At 48.4% G+C, this 19,657-nt stretch overlaps 1 protein-coding gene across 1 annotated transcript in view; it reads right to left on the reverse strand.

Moving 5' to 3' along the window:
- CACHD1 (cache domain containing 1) overlaps window positions 1–16,071 on the reverse strand; it is a gene marked incomplete at both ends in the record, with an annotated part of 86,764 nt that extends 70,693 nt beyond the window's left edge. The window contains one exon of the mRNA XM_079535561.1: window positions 15,868–16,071. Within this exon, the coding sequence (XP_079391687.1) occupies window positions 15,868–16,071 (204 nt within the window). The remainder of the gene's footprint in view (window positions 1–15,867) is intronic.
- Window positions 16,072–19,657: the final 3,586 nt, after the last annotated feature.

Raw genomic sequence — 19,657 nt, forward strand, 5'->3', positions numbered from 1 at the left:
TCTTGGAGACTGGAATACAATCCTCACCAGCCTTTTCACCTGGAAGTTTTACAGACAATTATTCTGGACCTCAAAGGGCGCAGCTCCATGCAGACAGACATGAGCAAACCACACCAGCCCTGTGCTTCTGCAGGGCACCGTCACCCTCAGCTATCCCAGAATTACCACCCTGCATGATGCAAGCAGGACAACTGCTGGAAACAGTCATTGCCAGCGTGTGGAAGAGGCACAGCTGATGCAACACAAAGCCAGTCGAGCGCTTTTAGAGTCTGATGCTCATTTACTTGTTGCTTTGCACTTTGCTGGAAGCATACAAGATACTTGAAATGGAAATACATCCCACTTACAAGCCCCTAGAAGCATTTGCACCACTGTGTAAAGCAGTACTGGTGAAAAGGAGACCTGGGTTCCTATTTTTTTTTGTTTGTTTGTTGTTGCCTATTCCCTGATCTGCTTTACAGCCTACTGAGCAGTTTCAGACAGGCAGGTCCAAAAACAGTTCTTGTTATGCCTGTCCCAAAGAGAAATGTTTGAAAGAGATGCAGAAAGACTCCTTCTTTCCTGCTTGCTGACTCCTTCCCAGAACAGTACACATGAAAATAAATGCATTTTGACAGGACTCCAGCAACAGTATCTGTTTGAAAAACCTGTTTTGCTTACCATCAAGTTTCAAAATGATAATAAAATTGCTTCTTCTGGGATACATTGCTAACACTTTTCGTTTTCAGGCTGTTTTTATTCACTCTCAAGTGAAACTAGCTTTGTTGCAGGAAAGGGGCAGGGAGAGTGACCACAGAACGGTCACAGCACATCTGCAGATTGACTGTGTTTTATTTCAGCCTCTCACATTGCACATGTAATGGGATGACACGGGCAGAAGAATGGATTTTACAGTTTCTAAGTGCACCAAAACTTCTGCTGCAAGCACTGTGACTGGGAAATGCCACTCTCAGCACTGCAGGAACAAAGCTATCCTCCATGCTGCGCTCATAAATAAACACCCTCCAGTTTCAAGCTTGGGCACAAGTGTCCATTTCTCAAAATCCTCACCAAACACTGCCCACAGATCTGAGACAAAACACAACCCTGACAGCTCTGTCAGCGAAGGGAGCTGCTGGAAGCCCCCCAGGCCCATTGCAGCCATTAGCTTGCTCCAGCCCACCTGCATTCCCACCGTGTCAGATCGCAGCAAGCTCCTCCTGTATTCATTTTACATTCTCCTCTCTCGCAGACAGGCAGGCAGCTAACGAGCAGTCCCGGAGGCTCTGTCTGAAGAGAAAAACTGGCATATATTCAGGCAGCACGACCACAGCTGTTGCCTAATAAAATCTTCACAGGAGAAGGCAGAGGAGCTGCCCAGCGCTGGCAGAAAGCTGGTTTTGGAGGCCTGCACTGACATTAAAGCAGCAGTTTCAGACAGCAATCCTCACCATTTCAGAGGTTATGAAAGCAAGGCAGAGAAGCCAAAGGCTCTACTTCAACAGAGCTGTGCCAAGTTCCCCCAGACCCACCTCCTCTCCCAGTTAGCCACTGCAGCAGATTGTTAGGCTCACCAACTCTTCAAGGCTTTGTGAAAGAGCAGCAACTGGTTGGATGAGATAGCTTTCATTGCTGAGATCCTAATCTCCTGCATTCAAATAAGGCTCACTTTGATACGTGTGAGATAAAAGCAGACTGTTTCCCTTCGTTTCAAGTATGTCAACCTAGATGGCGTAATCTGCATGAAAATATTTCAGAAGGACAAAACAATGCGTGGAAATAGCTGGAAACATTTACAGGACCGGCAAGGGCCAAGACAGGTCCTCAAAACACTCCTTCAACAATTTTACCTTCCAGGTATTCAAAACTTCATGGGAAAATAAGGGTAACCCCCGCAGAGCAGCAAGAAATGGATTAGATAAGGCAGCTGGCTTCTCCACATGGACAGGAAAACACCTCCCGAAGAAGAAAGCCATGAAAGCACTCGTGAAAACCCAGGCTAGTGCTGGTCTGGAGTTGAGGGATTTAAACCTCACCTCTCACTTTGTTATCTGGATAGGGCAATTTCACAGAGTTTAGAAAACAAAAATGCCTACAATGGCTACTATTGAAGGGAGAGAAAACAGCATTACACATAAAGATGCTCCGGCAGAAGCAAACGCTGCCTCACACCTTGCTTTCGTTCACTGCTTATGAGGATTCCTTCCACCGCATCCCTCGAGCCAAGAATAGATGCTGGGCACCAATTAGTAACAGGAAGGTTATTGTCCATGCTGGGATGACATCTGTTAGCACTCTAATCAAATCCCAGCTATCACCATCATGTTTCTATGTTCCGAGAAGATCCATGTCTACATGCTGGTTCCCTGTGACATGTTTGATGTGCTGCAGCAGAGGAGGAGAAGGGAAATCTGCACTGCAGTGAGAGCAGGACACAGCCAGGCACACAGCTTCACAGGTAGGAACATTCTCAGCAAGGGGAAGAGGGGAGAACAGAGCACGCCACCATTTCCTTGGAATTTGCTTCAACACAAAACAAAATAGAGCCCTACAGCACATTTTGCAAGAAGCAAGAGACACTCTGATTGTCACTTCACAAATCCGTCATCTAGCAGCACCATTGGTTCAGGTCAGAATTCAAAATATGAGCTCCTCTCCTCCCCAGAGAAAAGTCACATTTATGCTTTCAACATTTCTCAGTTTTTCCTTTCACTACAGCACTGTTACATATTACCTTGTCCTTGCAGAGATCTATCTGGGATTGTATATCTGCACTGAAACACAGCTGTTCCACTTCTTTCCTGCTTTATTTTTTTCCCCACATAAAGAACCTGCCTCTATCAGCCTCCCAATTAGCTGCTCGCTATCAAAAGGCTGCTTTGGCCTTTCATCTTCTTGAAAACTGGATTCAAGTGACAGGGAGTCATGGAAACTGTGTCTGGGGTCATTTCCTGTTTCAGTATTTAGTCACCAAAAATAAAATAACAATAATAGTGGGCTTTTTCTCATGCAAAATACTGAACATTTATTATCCCATTCTGCAAAGCATGCAGTAGCTGTAAAAATACATATTCTTTGTGAGAAATAGGCACCCGACAAACCAGGAACCTGATTTTTAGTTCAGTATTCAACCGACTGTCCCTTAAAGAAACTGAAGTAAATGAAAACCAAAGCCCTCACTTAAAGTCCTCCCCGCTTTCCACTGTGCTCAATATGCAAAGACATTAATGAAAAATGAGAAGTTTCAGAACCTGTGTGCTCATTATTTTTCACAGTACAACCTCAGCAAACAGTGGGACTCTTCAATATTCCACTAAGCAACGAGGACAGGGGTGTATTGGAGGCTTGCTATCGCCCTGTAAGTTCTGTGAGCCCCAGAATGGCCTGGGTTAAAAAGGCCCACAATGCTCACCCAGTTCCAACCCCCTGCTGTGTGCAGGGTCACCAACCAGCAGACCAGGCTGCCCAGAGCCACATCCAGCCTGGCCTTGAATGCCTCCTTATCCTGAGAGATACCCTTTATGTTACCCAGGAACACAGAGAGAGCCCAGTTCACTGCACCTGCACCTCTGGATTTACATTCATTTTGGCTATGTATGCCCCTCCTGCAACATTTCTTGGTTTAATGCCTTCAAGCTTCCTTGCATTACCTCAGTGCATCCCAGACTTCTCCCAGCCATGTCACAACTACTCTGTGCTTTGGAACAACTGCAGACCCTTGGCTCAAGCCAGACACTGACCTAATTCTGCCCTTTCGTGATGATTTTTTGGGACTCCTCAGAATCTGTCACCCCACTGTGAGCTCACATGGAAGACATGGATGAAAACTCACTAAGACATCATGGAAGCCACAAGAAGTGAACATAGATGCACTGATGTATCAGCAGACACACAGAGGCTGGATGAGACCAGAGAGGGGTTAGTGAACTCCAGGAATGTGACAGGCAGGGCTGACTTTAAAAGAAGAGAAAAATGATATGAAGTTGGACCAATGCTGATGTGTGAAAAGCTACTCTAGTTCATGAATGAAAATGGAAAGTTAATACTGTGCCCACTAGGTTCTTGCTCTCATGAAGACATTTGCAAGGTCAAACTGAAGGGACCTGTGAGCTCACAACCTCATTTTTTTGTGAAAGAAAACCATTCCCTTGCCAAGAATCAGTGGTACACCGTGGATATGAAAAATACCAAAATCCAGCTGATGGATTAAATAGAAGATGAAAGACAACACTGGGTCTCAACTGAAAAAAAATACAATAAAATGCTGTTCTGGTGAAAAGGCCACTACAGATGAAATTTGGAATTCTTGGACTTAATAAAAAAGAAAAAAGGGACTACCTGGACTGGGAAAAGTTGTCTCAGTTTCCTTGGGCTGGGAAGCTGCTGTTGACTCAGACCCACTTTTACTGGCAGGAGAGCAGCGAGCTCATTGCAAATGCAAAGCCCCAGCTGGGGGTAGGAAGGACTGAAAGTGTGAAATGCTCGGCTCACGAGTGCCAATACCAATCACCTCTGCATTGCCGAGCCGGGGTTCCTCCCCCTTCCCTCTCGCTCCCCATTATTCTCCATTCAAGCTGAAAGTGAGAAGGTCTTTTCCTCTGCCATTCTGTGTCAGCCAGACTTGGGAAGCTCTGCAGGAATTGCTGAGAGATCCAAAAATGCACAAAAGCCTCCTTCCACAAAGCGCCCTTTCATCCAGGCAGTGTGTCTATTAAATACGTCCTGTTAATGTGCATACATTTTTATAAAGAGATTATAAAGTGAAGACTCAGTCACTAACTCGGCTGCACAATAAGATTTTTAAGTTTATTACCAGGAAATTGGGGTTTTAAATGAGTAGCTGGGAACGCTTCGTAACTCCTCTGCAGTATTACTCAAATAGGGCTGGTAGCTGCAAGCGACAGCCAGAGCTGTACTTGGTGAGCTTTAATGCTTTCATTTCTTTATTTGGTGACACATGTGCACCTCCAGTCACGATCCCACTGCATTCAGTGCCATTTAGATAGGAAATGAACCAGATGAGTCAGGTCCCAAGACCTTACCTGCACAAAACGCGATGCTCTGAGGACAGCAGCACCTTCTGCCTCCTTGGGGTTACAGGTGTGTCACACAAAACCCCAACTCACATCACTCAAACTGAGGGAGCACTGAGATCTCCCAGGCTAAAAGTCACCTATGTAGACCCTGCCTCTCACCCACACCTTCTTGAAGTGCTTTACCAGCTTCTCACTGACCTGTACCACTGGGCACAGCGGAAAAGAGGGCAGATGTTGGGGTCTCCTGCCCTGCTCCAGTCACTTCTCATCATCCCAAGACCCCTCTGGGTTTCCACTTGCAGCTGCCAGTGCCCTATCCTGGAGAGGCAGAGCCAAAATACCTGGTCCAGCTCAGCCTGCCATGCAGAACTGGCTTTGTGGAAGATCCACAGCATCATCTCACTGCCACCGGGAAGCTGCAAAAGAAATCTGATGCGGTCGCTGCTCTCCCTGGCTGCTCCAGATGAACTGGTGAGATGCCACTTGTTCCTCAGTGTATGTGTCCTCACCAAAACCAGAGCAGTAAACAGCTATTTGATCTACCTTCTCCATTATATTTCCCTTCCTATCTTTTTCCCCCCCTTCCTTTGCTCACAGGGGCTCAGACTCTCCCAGGAATCTGAATCACTCAGTCAGGTAGATTCACATTCCTGCCAGCCCTGGGAAAATGCAAACTTTTTTTTTTTTTTTTTTTTTTGTCAGCCAAAAGAGGAAAAGGAAAGAACACATCTTTTTTATTTCCTGCATCAAAGCAACACCACAAGTTGACAGTTTCCACCAGCGTGGCTATGGCTTCCTTCCAGCTTCACATGCCAGCCTTTGCTGATCTGCAGCCAGCCACACCACCAGCCCGCAGACTTACTATAACAAGATTTTAATATTTGTAATATATTTTGGGACATGCAGGCAATCAGACTGGCTCTAACCTTAATTTCAGAGCAGGACTCCCAAACAGACTGTGAACACAGCTGTTTTTAAAACCAAACATCATCTCCTTGCAGCAGCAGCAAAAAAATGTAGTCCCATTCCTCATTATAGACACAGGGATGGAGTGGAGTGCTGTGAAATCGCTGCCTTTTGTCACACAGACAGCGCAGTGCAGACCTTTGGGTCTGTAGATTTGCAGCCCCAGGCATCAGTCCAGCTCCCTGTCAGCCCTGCAGGGAAACCTCCCATCAGGTGCACACCACCAGGGATCCATTTCAGCCACGTTTTCCCTGGTCCTGCTGGAGCTGCTCTGTCCATCCACACACTTGCTGGAAGGCAGGAGACATCCAGCCCTGCTGCACCTTCAGTGCTAACAAGCACAGTGCTGTGGGAACACAACTCATCACCTACATTTCCATACTGGTCAAAGTTTGTCTCCTGAGGCCATGGACTCACAAGAACTCATATTTTTGGTATCAAAACTATCAAAACATGAAGTAATAAGAATCAGCCAAGAGCCTGAATGAGCCCCAGCTACACACCACGCACTACTAAGCCCAGCTGCTCTCATGTAACTCAGGCTGGATGTGGCTCTGGGCAGCCTGGGCTGCTGGTTGGTGACCCTGCACACAGCAGGGGGTTGGAACCAGATGAGCACTGTGCTCCTTTGCAACCCAGGCCATTTTGTGATTCTACGATAACTCGGCTCAGAGGTGGCATCAGCTTCTATTACATTTTCAAAGAAACCCAAAACAATGCAGCTCTTCCGCTAGAATTTGTAATGGCTGTATTATCTCATCCTAGCTGGTTATTCTTTTCACTCATAGCACGCATTTTCAAGTTGCAATAAATCATTCAGATGACACATTTGAAGCAAAGAACAATGCAGCAGGCTGCACTTCTCGAACACACACTCCCATTGCATGCATTTGTTTCTTGCAGGCTCTGCCTCTGCATTTTCCCTTTTCCTCTCAAAACAGCTCTGCACCTCTGCTCCTTGCAAAGAAATCCTCCTTTTCCAACACTGAAAGCTGTGCTAATTGATGTTGCTTCTCCTTCACTTTTGGAGGCTGATATTTTACTCTTGGACACGTGAGAAAGAAGCATTTGAAAGTCTGAGGTTGCAATGGCCAGACTCCCTGTTAACAATTCACCAATTGCATAAATACAAGAAGGGGGGTAAAATAACATTTATGTGACAACGTGCTGAAAAAGCATTTTACAATTCATTTGGTTTGATCTCTTACCAAAGAGAAATCAGTAACTGGTGGCTTACATTAAACTAGCTACCTGCTACTACACTGCATTTTAACAGAACTACAGCATGGCATCAGTAGGTCAGTATCTAAAATATTAAAAGCTGAGTAAAACTGTTGCAATTAGAGCCTACTGGGGCAGTTGAGTTTAACTCAGGATGGAAGGCAGGCTTCCCAAACCCCTCCGTTTCACCCTTGCAAACTGGACATTGGTGAAGCTGATCTAAAGCTAAAATAACTTGATGTTTGCAGGAGGAGGATGAAAACTGCAATGCATTTAGAAACTTTTCCCAAACGTGTCGTATTTACTTTCTTTAAATCACAGCCTCCCCCACACAAAACACAGGCTGCTGTGTGTCCAGGAATAACGCCTGCTAATTTTAATCTCGCAGACCAAAGACTTTGAAATTCACCGTTTAAAAACAGATGCCTGACCAACCAGCCTTCCTCCTGCCAAGGGTGTCTGAATACCTGCACCGCAGCTGTAGCAGGTTTAAACTCAATACCCTTTCATTGTTGAAACTGCTGAAAGCGTTACCCTTAAAATAAGCACCCTCCATGTATTATCTTCCATGTACGTTTCACACAAGACAAAGATTCTGTCTCCAAAGTGTTGGCACAGCCTCTGCTGAGCATACAGTCCATGATGCTGTGCCTGAGGGCCTGGAGCACACACCAGGGCTGCCATCAATGATGCACTGAAGTGGCCTTTTCTCCTTTGCTCTACATGCCTCACCACAAAGACAGGTGCTGCTTTTTCCTCCAAACAGCATTTAGGTTTCCAAAATCAAAAGCCAGACACCCCCTAAGACTCTGGTACTAGGGAAACAAAAAGAAGGGAAGATAACCTACAAGGCCTGAATGCCAAACAGCTTGGGCTCCAAGCCCCAGCTCAGGAGCCCAGGGGCAACCCATGGCTATGGGCACCTCCACGGATGGGCACCCATGGCTATGGGCAGCAGTGCGAGGCCTCACCACCCTCTGAATAAACTATTCTCTCCTTACATTTAAGCTCAATCTCCCCTCTTTTAGCTGAAAACTATTCCACGTGTCCAATCACTACCTACCTGTGTAAGAAGTTGGTAAAGTGCTAGCTCACTGACAAGGAACAAAAGGAAAAGCAAACAAAGGAGCCAAAAGCCACCTTCTTCTGCACCAGCTGGTGAGATTTCTGCTCATTTGGTTAAAGCCAAGATGCTCCACTAACTCACCCTTTGTTTCAGTACCAACACTACATCCACACAACAGGAAAGCCTGCTGTAAGACCTCCTGCTCCAAGCCCACGTGTTTTGGGTTCCCATCTTTTCCAACAAACAAAAGGCAAAGCAGATCTCAGAAGCCTCTAAATGCTAGAAAATAACTTTCAAATGCCATCATCTAACAAAACTTTGATTCAATGCAGTAATTTACCTACGCTTTCCTTGGCAGCTTCCCACAATCACAGCACCTGAAGAGCCACCATCAAAGGATCAGGACTCAGAAGGGCAACCCCAGGCTCGCTCTGGGAAGCCAGCTCTCACCCCATACAGCTGTGTGGGGAATCCATCCCTGCTCCCCTCTGCTCCAGCATCACAAACACCTCCCTTGGCTGTGCTCAGCGTTACCTCTGAGGGGAAAGCACAGCCCAAGAGGAAATATTTCTAATAGCTCCTTTGCGGAAAGCAAGGGAACCAAGAGCTGAACTGGAGATGGGGAGGTGATGAAAGCACCCGGCCCTTTTGGTGTGGCTCCATCACATTCTGTCAGGATGCTCAACACCCTCAAGTCTGATACGGGATGAAGGCTCAGAGACAACTTTCCCCAAAATTAAAAAATAATAAAATCTAAGAATTACAACACATTCTTGGTCTAGAATGCACAAAACTGGCACAGAAACCCTCCAGTAACCCTACCAGAGCAAATGCACAGCCACCTCCTCTCGAGGATTCCCACCTCCAGATGCCTTTACAGGAACTGCCAGGTGTGTCTCTTTCAGAGCCTTTTTCCTCTAGTCCTATTCCCACCTGTAACAACCCTTAGCATAGCCGAAAATGCCTTCTGCATCGCAGCAGTATGTGCAGAAGAGGGCCAAAATGGACAAGGTGCTCACCAGACAGCCCAACACAACTGCCCAGTCACATCACAGCTTTTCTCAGCAGCGTGGGGTGGCTTTTCTCCCTGCCAGCAGAGAGGCCACAGCCTCGAACCACACAGTCAAAGCTGAGCAGAACAGTGCATTCAAAGGGAAATGACAGCAGTGAAAAGTTGGTTTTATCAGCTGCTTCTGGCTGAGAAGCTGGCAAAAGGAGATGTAATAGTTTGTTTTAACTAACGATTGGAAATGTGCAAATAGACTTTTGCAAAATCGCTTGGGAGTCTCTACAGAGACCTTACCCACAGCTGATAAAAGCAGTGCCGGTAAAACCTTTTATGGCATCAGGAATGGCTGTTATTGATTTGTGACACCATTGTTTCAAAATCAGCTCAGATTTCCTTTGAAAATTCACAGGCAGAACAGCACCTTACAGAAACGTGGAGCAGATTGGAATTCACGTAACACAGGATTCCAGCCATGCCTCTGCACATTCTCTAGTTTGTGCTACAAGTCACATCTCATAACAGCCACTGGATAAATATCAATATTATTAAATTCAGTTTTCCATGGGAAAGAGAGCACCCTTACAGAGTCCATTAACACCACACGTTACGTGACAAGAAAAAGCTACAGGGAAGCACTGACAGCAGAACACTCTGCTTTTTATGATGCTCTGTAGTTCGTAATCTCACAGTTTTATTCTGTATTAATCCTACTGAACAAGAAAGGGTAGAATAGCAACTAGCTAGAACTGCTGGAATCTCTGACACGCAGACACAAAACCCACATGTCAAATAAGTTACTTAAATGTTTAACTTCTATTACCCATGTTTAGAAAAAAAGAAAAACCCAGAAGTGATCATTCTCCTACCCAACTACACACAACCCCATCACCACCAGGATGTTCTCCCAGCTGTCATGAGCTCCCAGATGCAGCAGGCTGCCAGCCCACCAGCCTGCTGTCACAGCCACGGCAGCTCCAGCTATGGTGTGGCAAAGGAAATAGGGAATGGAGGACACTCCCTTCAGCTGGGCACTTCCACACCAATGTGCAGAACTGATAAGGTTGTGATCTTTTTTTTCTTTTTGGCCAATCTCTTCACTGATAATTGATGAAAATACTAAGTGCTGGAGATCCTGCTGCACTACAACCATCAGGCACCGACCTCTCCTCCGCTGAATGAAGCAAAGAAAGAAGCTGGCTAACACACACTGAATTGACCTCCCTGCCATCTTAACACACGTGTTATCAGCCCTGCCACGGCTGCGAGAGCCCCAGTGCTTCGTGGCTTACCTGGATGCCTTCATGCCAATGAGAGCCCTGTCCCCACGCAGGGTCCCTCAGCAGGGAACAGCTCATTATCTACCAGCCCACCTTGCCATGGCGCATCCAGCACCTTTTATCTGCACAGGACAGCTGCGTTCGCCCTGTTTGAAGCGAAATGTCAGTCTGCAAAGCACAAAAGCAAATGCAGCACAGCTTACACCACTGACGATGCCTCAGCGCTTTGAAGGAGCGGCTCAAAGCCGAATTAAACATTCCGATTGCATCTCCCGTGTGCGACTGCTCTCCTGCCCTTCCACTTGCACCTCTCCCTGCCTTCCTGAAATGTCTCATGCTGGAAAAAAGGAATCCGAGTGGAACAGGATGAAAAACTGCTGCAGTCTTGAGCTTTCACAGTGTCTGTCAGAGCTGGATTTGGACCAGGACATCATCAAGTCAGATAGGTGAGATGCTCCACTGGTTTCTGCTCTGTAATTATTACTAAACTGAGCACCACTGCCAAATGGAAAAAAATAAGAATAATTCTACTCAAACATTAGTCAGCCTTCCTTAGTTTTTTTTTTCCTGTTGCGTTTCAATTCCACAATCTTGAAACAACCTGAAAATAAGAAGAACAAAAGGGAAGCAGTTTTCTCTGCAAAACGTCCTTGACAGAAGGGTAGAAGCATGCGAAATTCCTATTTCAGAGTAGAGAACTGCAGTTCTGGTACTTGAGCTGGTCTGCAGTGCAGCTTGAAATGGGATTTCTCTCTTTCAGGCTGTAAATCCACTGTTGCTAACCAGAAGAGCATCCCACCAGAAATATATATGTATATTATACATACATATATTTGTATTCTGCCAGTGTTCATTTCCAAAGTGATTATATGGGCAAACAGCTCTTGTGGCTGTAACTCCTTGCCATCACCCAGAAATCCCTACAGGTTTTCCAGAGGAAGGAGGCACGTCAGCTTCCCCCTGAGCCCCAGGACATCTCTGCAGCATGGTGGTGTTCTGTGCCATCTGCTCCTTGCAAAACACATGGCTGGACAAGTTAGCAGCAAAATAAACACAGTGTGTCTGCCAGCCAACCTGGAGAAGCATGTGCTGCCCTGTTTGTTGCTTTTACACACTGCTATGGCATCTGAGCAAGTATTAACATTAAAAGAAAAATAACAAAATCCACAATGAGGAAGCAAGGGGAAAAAATGGGCATCAAACTGCTCTTCTCACATCCAAAATACATTTCCTCCAATCAACACACAGTGAGGAAGAGCCCCGCTTCCATCATGAGGTGCCGAGGATGAAGGTGGCAGAGCTGTCTTCAAAATATCAAAGGCCCTCTGGGCTTATAACTTTTGTTACTATCTGGCTAGAAACATCAGTGTGTAGCTGGAAAGTTATAGAAGCACTTAACAGCGCTTTTCATCTTCAAAGCATTGCTTAATCCTTTCAACTCTCCCCGAAAGCACCGCATCCCCACTTTGTGGGTGGAGATGTTACCCTGCCCTGCGCAACCCAAAAAGAGCAACTCAACAGTTCTCACCTTGCCCTGTACCCATCAGAGGGTTCAGCCATACCAGAAACAAACCAAACGCTCACGAAATATTTTACCTATTCTCTTTCTGCCTTCACCTCACAAGGAAAAGAACTTTGGTTGTGCGAGTCTCCTCTGTAATTTCAAACGTGTTGGAGAATTCAGGCAGAGGTTGGCCAGGTAACGGAGCTGAGGGAAATTCCACTGTTAAATGAGGTCACAACAACCATCAATTTTGCTATAATTTCAGTATAAAGTGCCCTTTAACTGTTAATTACTGCTGAGTGATGTCTCTGTCCAGGAGAACCTACTACAGCCTGCTACCTGAGCTCCTGCTTCCCAGGCTCCAGCCCTCAGTGAGCCAGGACACGAGGCTATTTCACACCAAGCCTACTGAATAACAAAAGGCAGTTCTGCTGCTCAGGCTCCAGCAGAGATGTGACTGCAAATCATTTTCCAAGGGTGAAGTCTGCTACCAAACTAAAACACCCCTGATAAGCACAGGGCTGCTGTCACCTTGCACACTTCTGCATCCCGCTGCTGCTTCCAGCCCTGCTTCTCTGCATGTGTTCTCTCCACAGGGCAAACAAGAGTATGTGAGCTCGCCGCAAAGAAAAGAACTCTCTTCCCTTGGATTTCATCTCTTGAGTGCAGGACTACTGCAGTTATAACAATAATGCTGCAGCTTAAAATGGCAGATTTCTTCTGCATTGCTGTCGCTTCATTTACCCACGTGCCCAGCAAAGGTTTCCTCTCCCGCACTCCAGGAATAAAAGTGGTGCAGCTGCTTCTGGTTAATTAGGGTGCGACGCTGATGAACTTTGGGGAGAAACTCAAGCAGATCACCCTGAACAAACACAGAAAGGTGGGCATACATGCACACGCACCACTCGCACCACAATACATGTGATGTTCAGCTACAGCACTGCCATCAACCTCAATTTTTGCAGAACCATCAGAGCAGGAACAATTAATTGGTGCAATATAGGAAGTCAGACAATTGATGGATTCCAATGTAAGTGCTCACAGCAATTAAGTGCTGTGCTGTGACTTCCAGCACACAGCAGGAAGCAGTGGCACACGGGTGCTGTCTCTGGGTACATACCTTGTGTGCAGCACACTCAGCCGACGATGCATCCCACAAGCTGTCCCCCATCTTACACTATTCTAGCTGCTCCATGCAGCACCACGAAAGGAGTAAGTTTATAAATGAACTTGGAGTACTTGCAGGTATGAGAAAAGAAAGCACTACTTAAAAGCAGGAGTCAGATACAGCATCAAACTACACACTCATGCACGTGTCTATAAATAGAGAGCTGTGATGTGAGTGCCAAAAACAACGGTCAGAGCGATGCTGGCATCAGGAATCTCCCATCCCCATTCCTCCTGTAGCTTCAGCCTGTGTTACAGTGCAGATGAACACACACCTCACTTCTCCCAACTATGGAAAGCAATGCAATTAGCTTAAAGACACTCAACTCGTCTTACTGCTGTGCTAACTATGTGAAATACTGGCAGAAGAAGAACACGTTGCAGGAAGTAGATGCTGCACAGATGAGATGGATCTTGTTTGCAGACTGATGGCTGCTCCAGCAGAAACCCAATGTATTGTCTGTCCCCCAGTTCCAAACCCATTACACCCTGCTCCTCTGCACAGGCATTTAAGGCTCAGACATTTGGGGGTTCTCCTCCTACCTCTTCCACTCACTCCTCTAATATCTGCTCTGGAAGCTCCACCTCATGCTCCTTCACGGAAGCTCTGTCTCCAGTTTTCTCTGTTTCCAGAGCATATGACTCAAGCACACACAAACCAGCCCCTCACCTGCCCTCTATGTAACCTCTATGTAATCACTTCCACCTGCTCATCCCTCATTGGATGCCTCCTCCCCACCTCTAACCCAGACCCACCCGTGCTCAGAACTCTCTCCTACAGTTCTGCCCCATTTCAGTGAAGGTGACACCACCTCCTTCCCACCACCAGAACATAAGATAGGAGCTGAGCTGAGCAGGACCAGAGCACGAAAGCAGTGTGCAAGAGGAGCATTCGGTCCTGGTGCTTCCTCCTCTGCAATTCACAAAACTAAACAGAGTTCCAGACGACAAGTGTTAACCCACAGACACCTGCCTCCCTCCTCTCAAAGCCATCTACACTCATCCCATCTCCTAATTCTGATGGTTCCAACATCCACCTGCTCATCACAGCCGCTGGCATCCCCCACCTCTGTGCTCTCACCAGTCCCTCCTGATTTTGGACCTATCTCCACATCGCCTCAAAACCAGGGCAAAGCCCATAGGTTTATAGCCAACTAAAGCACAGAAGTGCTCTCAATTTCCCCAAAATCCCACTCCTATCCCTCAGCACCTGCTTGCACCAGGCGATGGTCCCACAGCACCACGCTCTCCATAGCTCTGCACAGGCAGAGAGTGGTAACTGCACCAGTCTGGGCAGGTTTGGGCAACTTCAACCCTAAAATCAAGCACGAACCACAAGCTGCAGTGACACATGTCATAACATTTTTTTGTTCTACTGTAGGAGGTCAGCAAAGCAGCTTCAAAAATCAGGGGCAGTTCATTTTCATTGGGTTTTAATCTTAAACAGCTGTAATAATGTTACAGGGGAGAGGAAAGCACAGGCTGAGCATTAGTTTGATGGGAGTTAAGGCAGCCAAAATATTAAGCATATAAAAATAGAGCTCAGTATGAAAAGGGTTTTCAGAGTTTAACTACCAGTCTCACCGCATTCAATTACTTTGGGGCTTTAAAAATCCAACTGATGGTAAACACGGTGCTTTCACATTACGTGCATCCCTGTGCACTGGCACCCAGATGGCTGCAACCAGCACCATCCCTAGGAGGAAGGTTCACTGGAGTATTGCAGGGAGGTAACCTTGTGCCTGTCTGCAAAGCTGCCTTGAATAAGACAACAGCGAACCACAGAATCGTTTGAGATGGAAGGGAGCTTTAAAGGCCATCTGGTCCCACTCTCTGCAATGAACAGGGACACCTACAGCTCCATCAGGTGCTCAGAGCCCCGTCCAGCCAACATGTGTCAGCCACGACCCTGATTAAGTTCGTGGGGTTGTGATTTTCTTTGTTCAGTTGGTTGGGTTTGTTTTGTTTTCTGAATGCACCCGAAGCAGATTCAGCGATACAATTACCCTGACTTAATCCGCACTGAGCAGAGACCCCACCGGTACGTTATAACGGAGAAACACACACATATGCACACACAGCGCGGGGAAAAGTGACTTTCCTGCACCCGGCATAGCAATAATCCACCTTGCGAGCGGAATCATTCGCATTCGCGTCTTCTCAGCATCGAGGACACGAGGCAGCACGGAGCTGCCCGGACAGCGCGACACGCCGCTGCCTCGAGGTGACAGAACGGAGGCGGCTCGGAGGAGATCAAAGGCCATTTGGGCAGAGACCCCCGCTGCTCATCGCCCTTTCGGCTCGGAGCTTTTAAAGCCGCATTTGCCACCGACGGTTCCTTTTGCAGAGCCCCCCTCCGTCCCCACCTGCGCGCGGGGCTCGGGGCGGGATGGCCGGGGGGGGGAAAGGGAGGCTGCGCTCTTTGTGCCGCGCGGGCATCGGGATGGCGGCACACAGCGCCGGGCCGGCACAAAGGGAGGGAAAGTTTGCAAAGAAGGGAAGAACCGGGGGGGGGGGGGGGGGAAAGGGGGGGGATGAGGAGGAAGGGGGGGGAAGGAAAAAAGAAAGGAAGGGCAAAACCCGGAGGGAGGAGGCAGGGCGATCCAGGCGGGCGGGAGCGGGGAGAGGCGGCCGGGCCGTACCTGCATGGTGACGACCCCCAGCTCCTCGGTGGCGAGCTTCCTCATCTGCGTGGCCAGAACTTGCGCTTCCTCCAGGATGGAGAACTCCGCCTCGGCGGCGCCCAGCCCGCACAGCGCTGCCAGGCACAGGAGGCCCAGCGCTCCCCGGCCCCGCGGGCGGCGGCCCCGAGCGGCGGCCTCCAGCCTCCCTCCGCCCCGCGCCATGCTGCCGCCGCGGGAGAGCCGAGGGCGCCGCTTCCCCCGCTCAGCTCAGCTCCGCTCCGCGCCGCGACGCCGCTCCCGCCCCGGCCGGGGCTCGGCTAGGGCCGCGGGGCGGCCGCCATGCGGGGGACGGCGGCTCCGAGAGCGCTGCGCCCCGCGCCCGGCTGCGAGGACTGAGAGCGGCGGCGGAGAGACGCAAAGTGCGGAGCGGAGGAGGAGCGGGAGCGGCGGGGCCGGGAGCGGAGCCGCGGCGGGGAGAGGCGAAGCGAAGGAGGCGTCTGGAGTCGCGCGCTGCGGGCGGGGGCAGCGCGGGGCCGGACCCCTCCTCCCGTCCCGTCCCGTCCCGTCCCGTCCCGTCCCCTCCCCTCGGCCGCCGCCCCCCGCTGCCGCCCGCTCGAGGAGCCCGCGGAGCGGAACGGAATCGGAGCGAGCTGGGCACGGCACGAGCGCGGACATCTGCACGCGCGTTTATATTGACTTCTGATTTTCCTTTTTTTAAATCAGAGTTCTCCCGTCCGAAGACCCGCCTCCTCCCCTCCGGCACCCCGAGGCCGAGCGCCAGCCCTGCGGGCCTCACCTCGCCTCGTGTCAAAGCCTCGAGGGTCTGCGCAGTTTTAAACACATCTGACCTGCAGCGATGAAATGCTCCGAGACCCGCTGCGGACGTGAATCTTTTGGTGGCAGCGCGCTGGTGTCCTGGAGCAGAGCATCCCACGAGTTAACGACCCATCGGCACCGGGACCCGGCTGGGTGGCCTGACATCTCCGTGCCTCGTGCGACCCTCGTGGCGGCCAGATATGCACACAGTCTGTGCCTAGGGTACAAAACACCATTCGTACAGCTTCCTTGTTGTTTCACGCGATAGAAAATGTCTATAAATGGAGTTTTGGCCACTTTTTGTGGTCGGTTTCCTGACGTTTCCCACGCACTGGCAGTTCAGCACAGCAATGCCCAGGCCCTGGTTCCCTGCCACCAGACTTACATGTATTAATAGATTCATAGAACCATTAAGGTTCCTCAAAGGAGGAACCTCAAAGATCCCCCAGCCCACCCCCCATGTCCACTGCCCATATCCCTCAGTGCCACATCCCCACGGCCCTGGAACCCCCGTAGTGATGGTGACCCCACCACCCTCTGGGCAGCCTGTGTCGGTGTACACCTGCTCTTTGGAGATGAAATTTCTCCTAACAACCAGTATGCCCCTCCCCAGACACAGCGTGAGGCCGTCACCTCTCGCCCTACTGCTGTTCACTGGGAGCAGAGGTCAACTCCCACCTCACCCCAACCTCCTTTGTGGAGGAGTTGTAGGGGGCAATGAGGTCTCCCCTGAGCCTTCTCTGCTCCAGACTGAACAGTCTCCATTCCCTCAGGCACTCCCCACAGGACTTGTGCTCCAAGCCTTTGTGCTTGGGTCGAATAAATAGAATATACAAATGCCTTATCTATTCATCCCTGGCTTTTGCTCTTTTAGGTGACTTACAACTCTGAAATAAGATATTTTTTCACTTACCCTGTGCAGTACTTTTGGTTTAGGACTGAACCAAATGACACGTCTCCAAGCTGCTGTGTCTTTTATTTCCATGGCTAAGACAGCATTGGCCACCTGCACGACAAGGCATTTTCTTTCCATCATGCTGAGGCTCTTGGACTTCTGTTGGAATATTTTCCCTGGGCCCAAAAGAGAAAGAAGCTGAAGGGAGCCAAATTCGCTCTTAACACCAGTCATTTTCATATTACATTTTATGATTTTTTTTTTATTAGATTCACTAGTGGAGGACACAAAGGTTTTGCATTATAAAAGCCAAGTGGTTTTCAAACATCTTGGCTACATTACCCGCATTTTTAAAATTTCACTTCTGACCCCAGCTGCATGTTTGAAAAGAAAAATCTCTTTCTGTAAACTTTGTCACATAAAAAATTATCCCATCGAGGCAACAGCTGGAACCACTGAATCACCATCCATCGAAGGCACCCAAACTCAAACTCCCAATCATGAAATCACTACAAATAGTCTTTCTCTTTTTCGTTTCTAGTTAACAAACTAACCTCAGGAAATGAATGAGGCAGCTGTCCTGCTTCCACAGTGCCAGCATCCTGCTGATGGCAAGGTAACTGATGGAACAGGATTATGGCTTTTATACATAGCCCAATGATGCACCTGGCAGCCCCGGAGGCAAAGCTGGCTGCTGGCACTGCAGCCTCGCAGTGCTGCCTCCCACCTCCTCCTGGAACCATCGCTGCCACCTCGAGATCAGCTTCTACACATCTGGAGTTTTAAGGAAAAATAGGAAATGACTCCCTCCAAAATATCACAGGGGGAAAAAGAAAAAAACAATGAATGTGATATCTAAAAAATGCTTTGCTATTCAAATGGTGTGATAGTTGGAGTCACGGAACATCAGCCAAGAGCTGCCCACACAAACAACCCGAGGCTGAGCGCTCTCGAACCAGGCTGCTCTTTAAGTGTTTGGATGGTGATGCAGTTGTGTATTAAATCCTTCTCCTGTTCCTTTGGGATAAGCCTTGAGGAAGAGAGACAAGGCCCTGTAGGTGTGGTTGTGTCACGGTGCACCCAAAAGAGGAGGAAAAGATGGTGAGATGCAAATGCCAGGAGAAGAGATCAAATCTCTCCTGCGCTACCAGCATTTGGGCATAAATAATTCAGCCGTTCAGATTTGCAAAAATGAGGCCATGCTAGAAAGATGTCCTTTTCCTAAACAGCAAGGGAAAAATTGAATCTGAAATTTAAGTGCCAGGGAATGGGAAGAAGAGGAACTTATGCTGAGAGTAAGAGTCCTTCTGACACAGCGTAAGCAGACAGGTCACTGTGTGCTAACGTGGGGAACAGAACTGTGTGATGCCTCTGCAGGAGCTCGTACACATGGCAGCACCAAAGGAAAGCTGCTTCTGTAGCACATGATGCAAAATGTACTGAGCCAAGGTTAATTCACTGCATATATCCCTCTGTTGTGATCATGACTTTCCTGATGTACCTTCTGAAGTTCCTTTAGTGATGCTAAATTTGTGTTTTCAAAACTGTAAGCTAACTACATACCCAGGTACAGACCCACATGAATACCAAATTCTCTGTGGGAAAAAAGCAGCATCCTCAGCTTGCTGTACTTGCTTCACTTTGTGGCAAGTCTCTGTGCTGTCTGAGCAAATCAGGAGCTTTGTGAGTTGGAAAGGCACGGTCTGATCTTTGGAAAATCTCCTTGAAAGTGGCACTTCTTGATGATACTGATCTTCACACCTGCGAGCAATACAACATGTTCCAAAAGTGGTGAAGCAGGCAGAAGGCTTGTCTGGCAGCCTCATGCATCCTACTGGATCCTCCGCAGCCTTCTGCTGGTTGCTCAGCCTGCAAGCTGTGCTCCGTGAGTCCCTTAAAGGCAGCAGGGTACTCCCAAGGAACTGGGAAACACTTTGTGGCTCTCCTTTCCAATCTCAAAGCAAAGACTTAAATTTTTTCATGTATTATACACTGGAATCAACTGTCCCTTGAACATCCTCCATTAATTTCTGACAGGGAGAGCATTTGTATAGCTGTCTTTTTACCCATAGCCCTTACACATGTTCATATTCACAT

Source organism: Tetrao urogallus (genome assembly GCF_951394365.1).
Source record: "Tetrao urogallus genome assembly, chromosome: 5".
NCBI lineage: Eukaryota > Metazoa > Chordata > Aves > Galliformes > Phasianidae > Tetrao > Tetrao urogallus.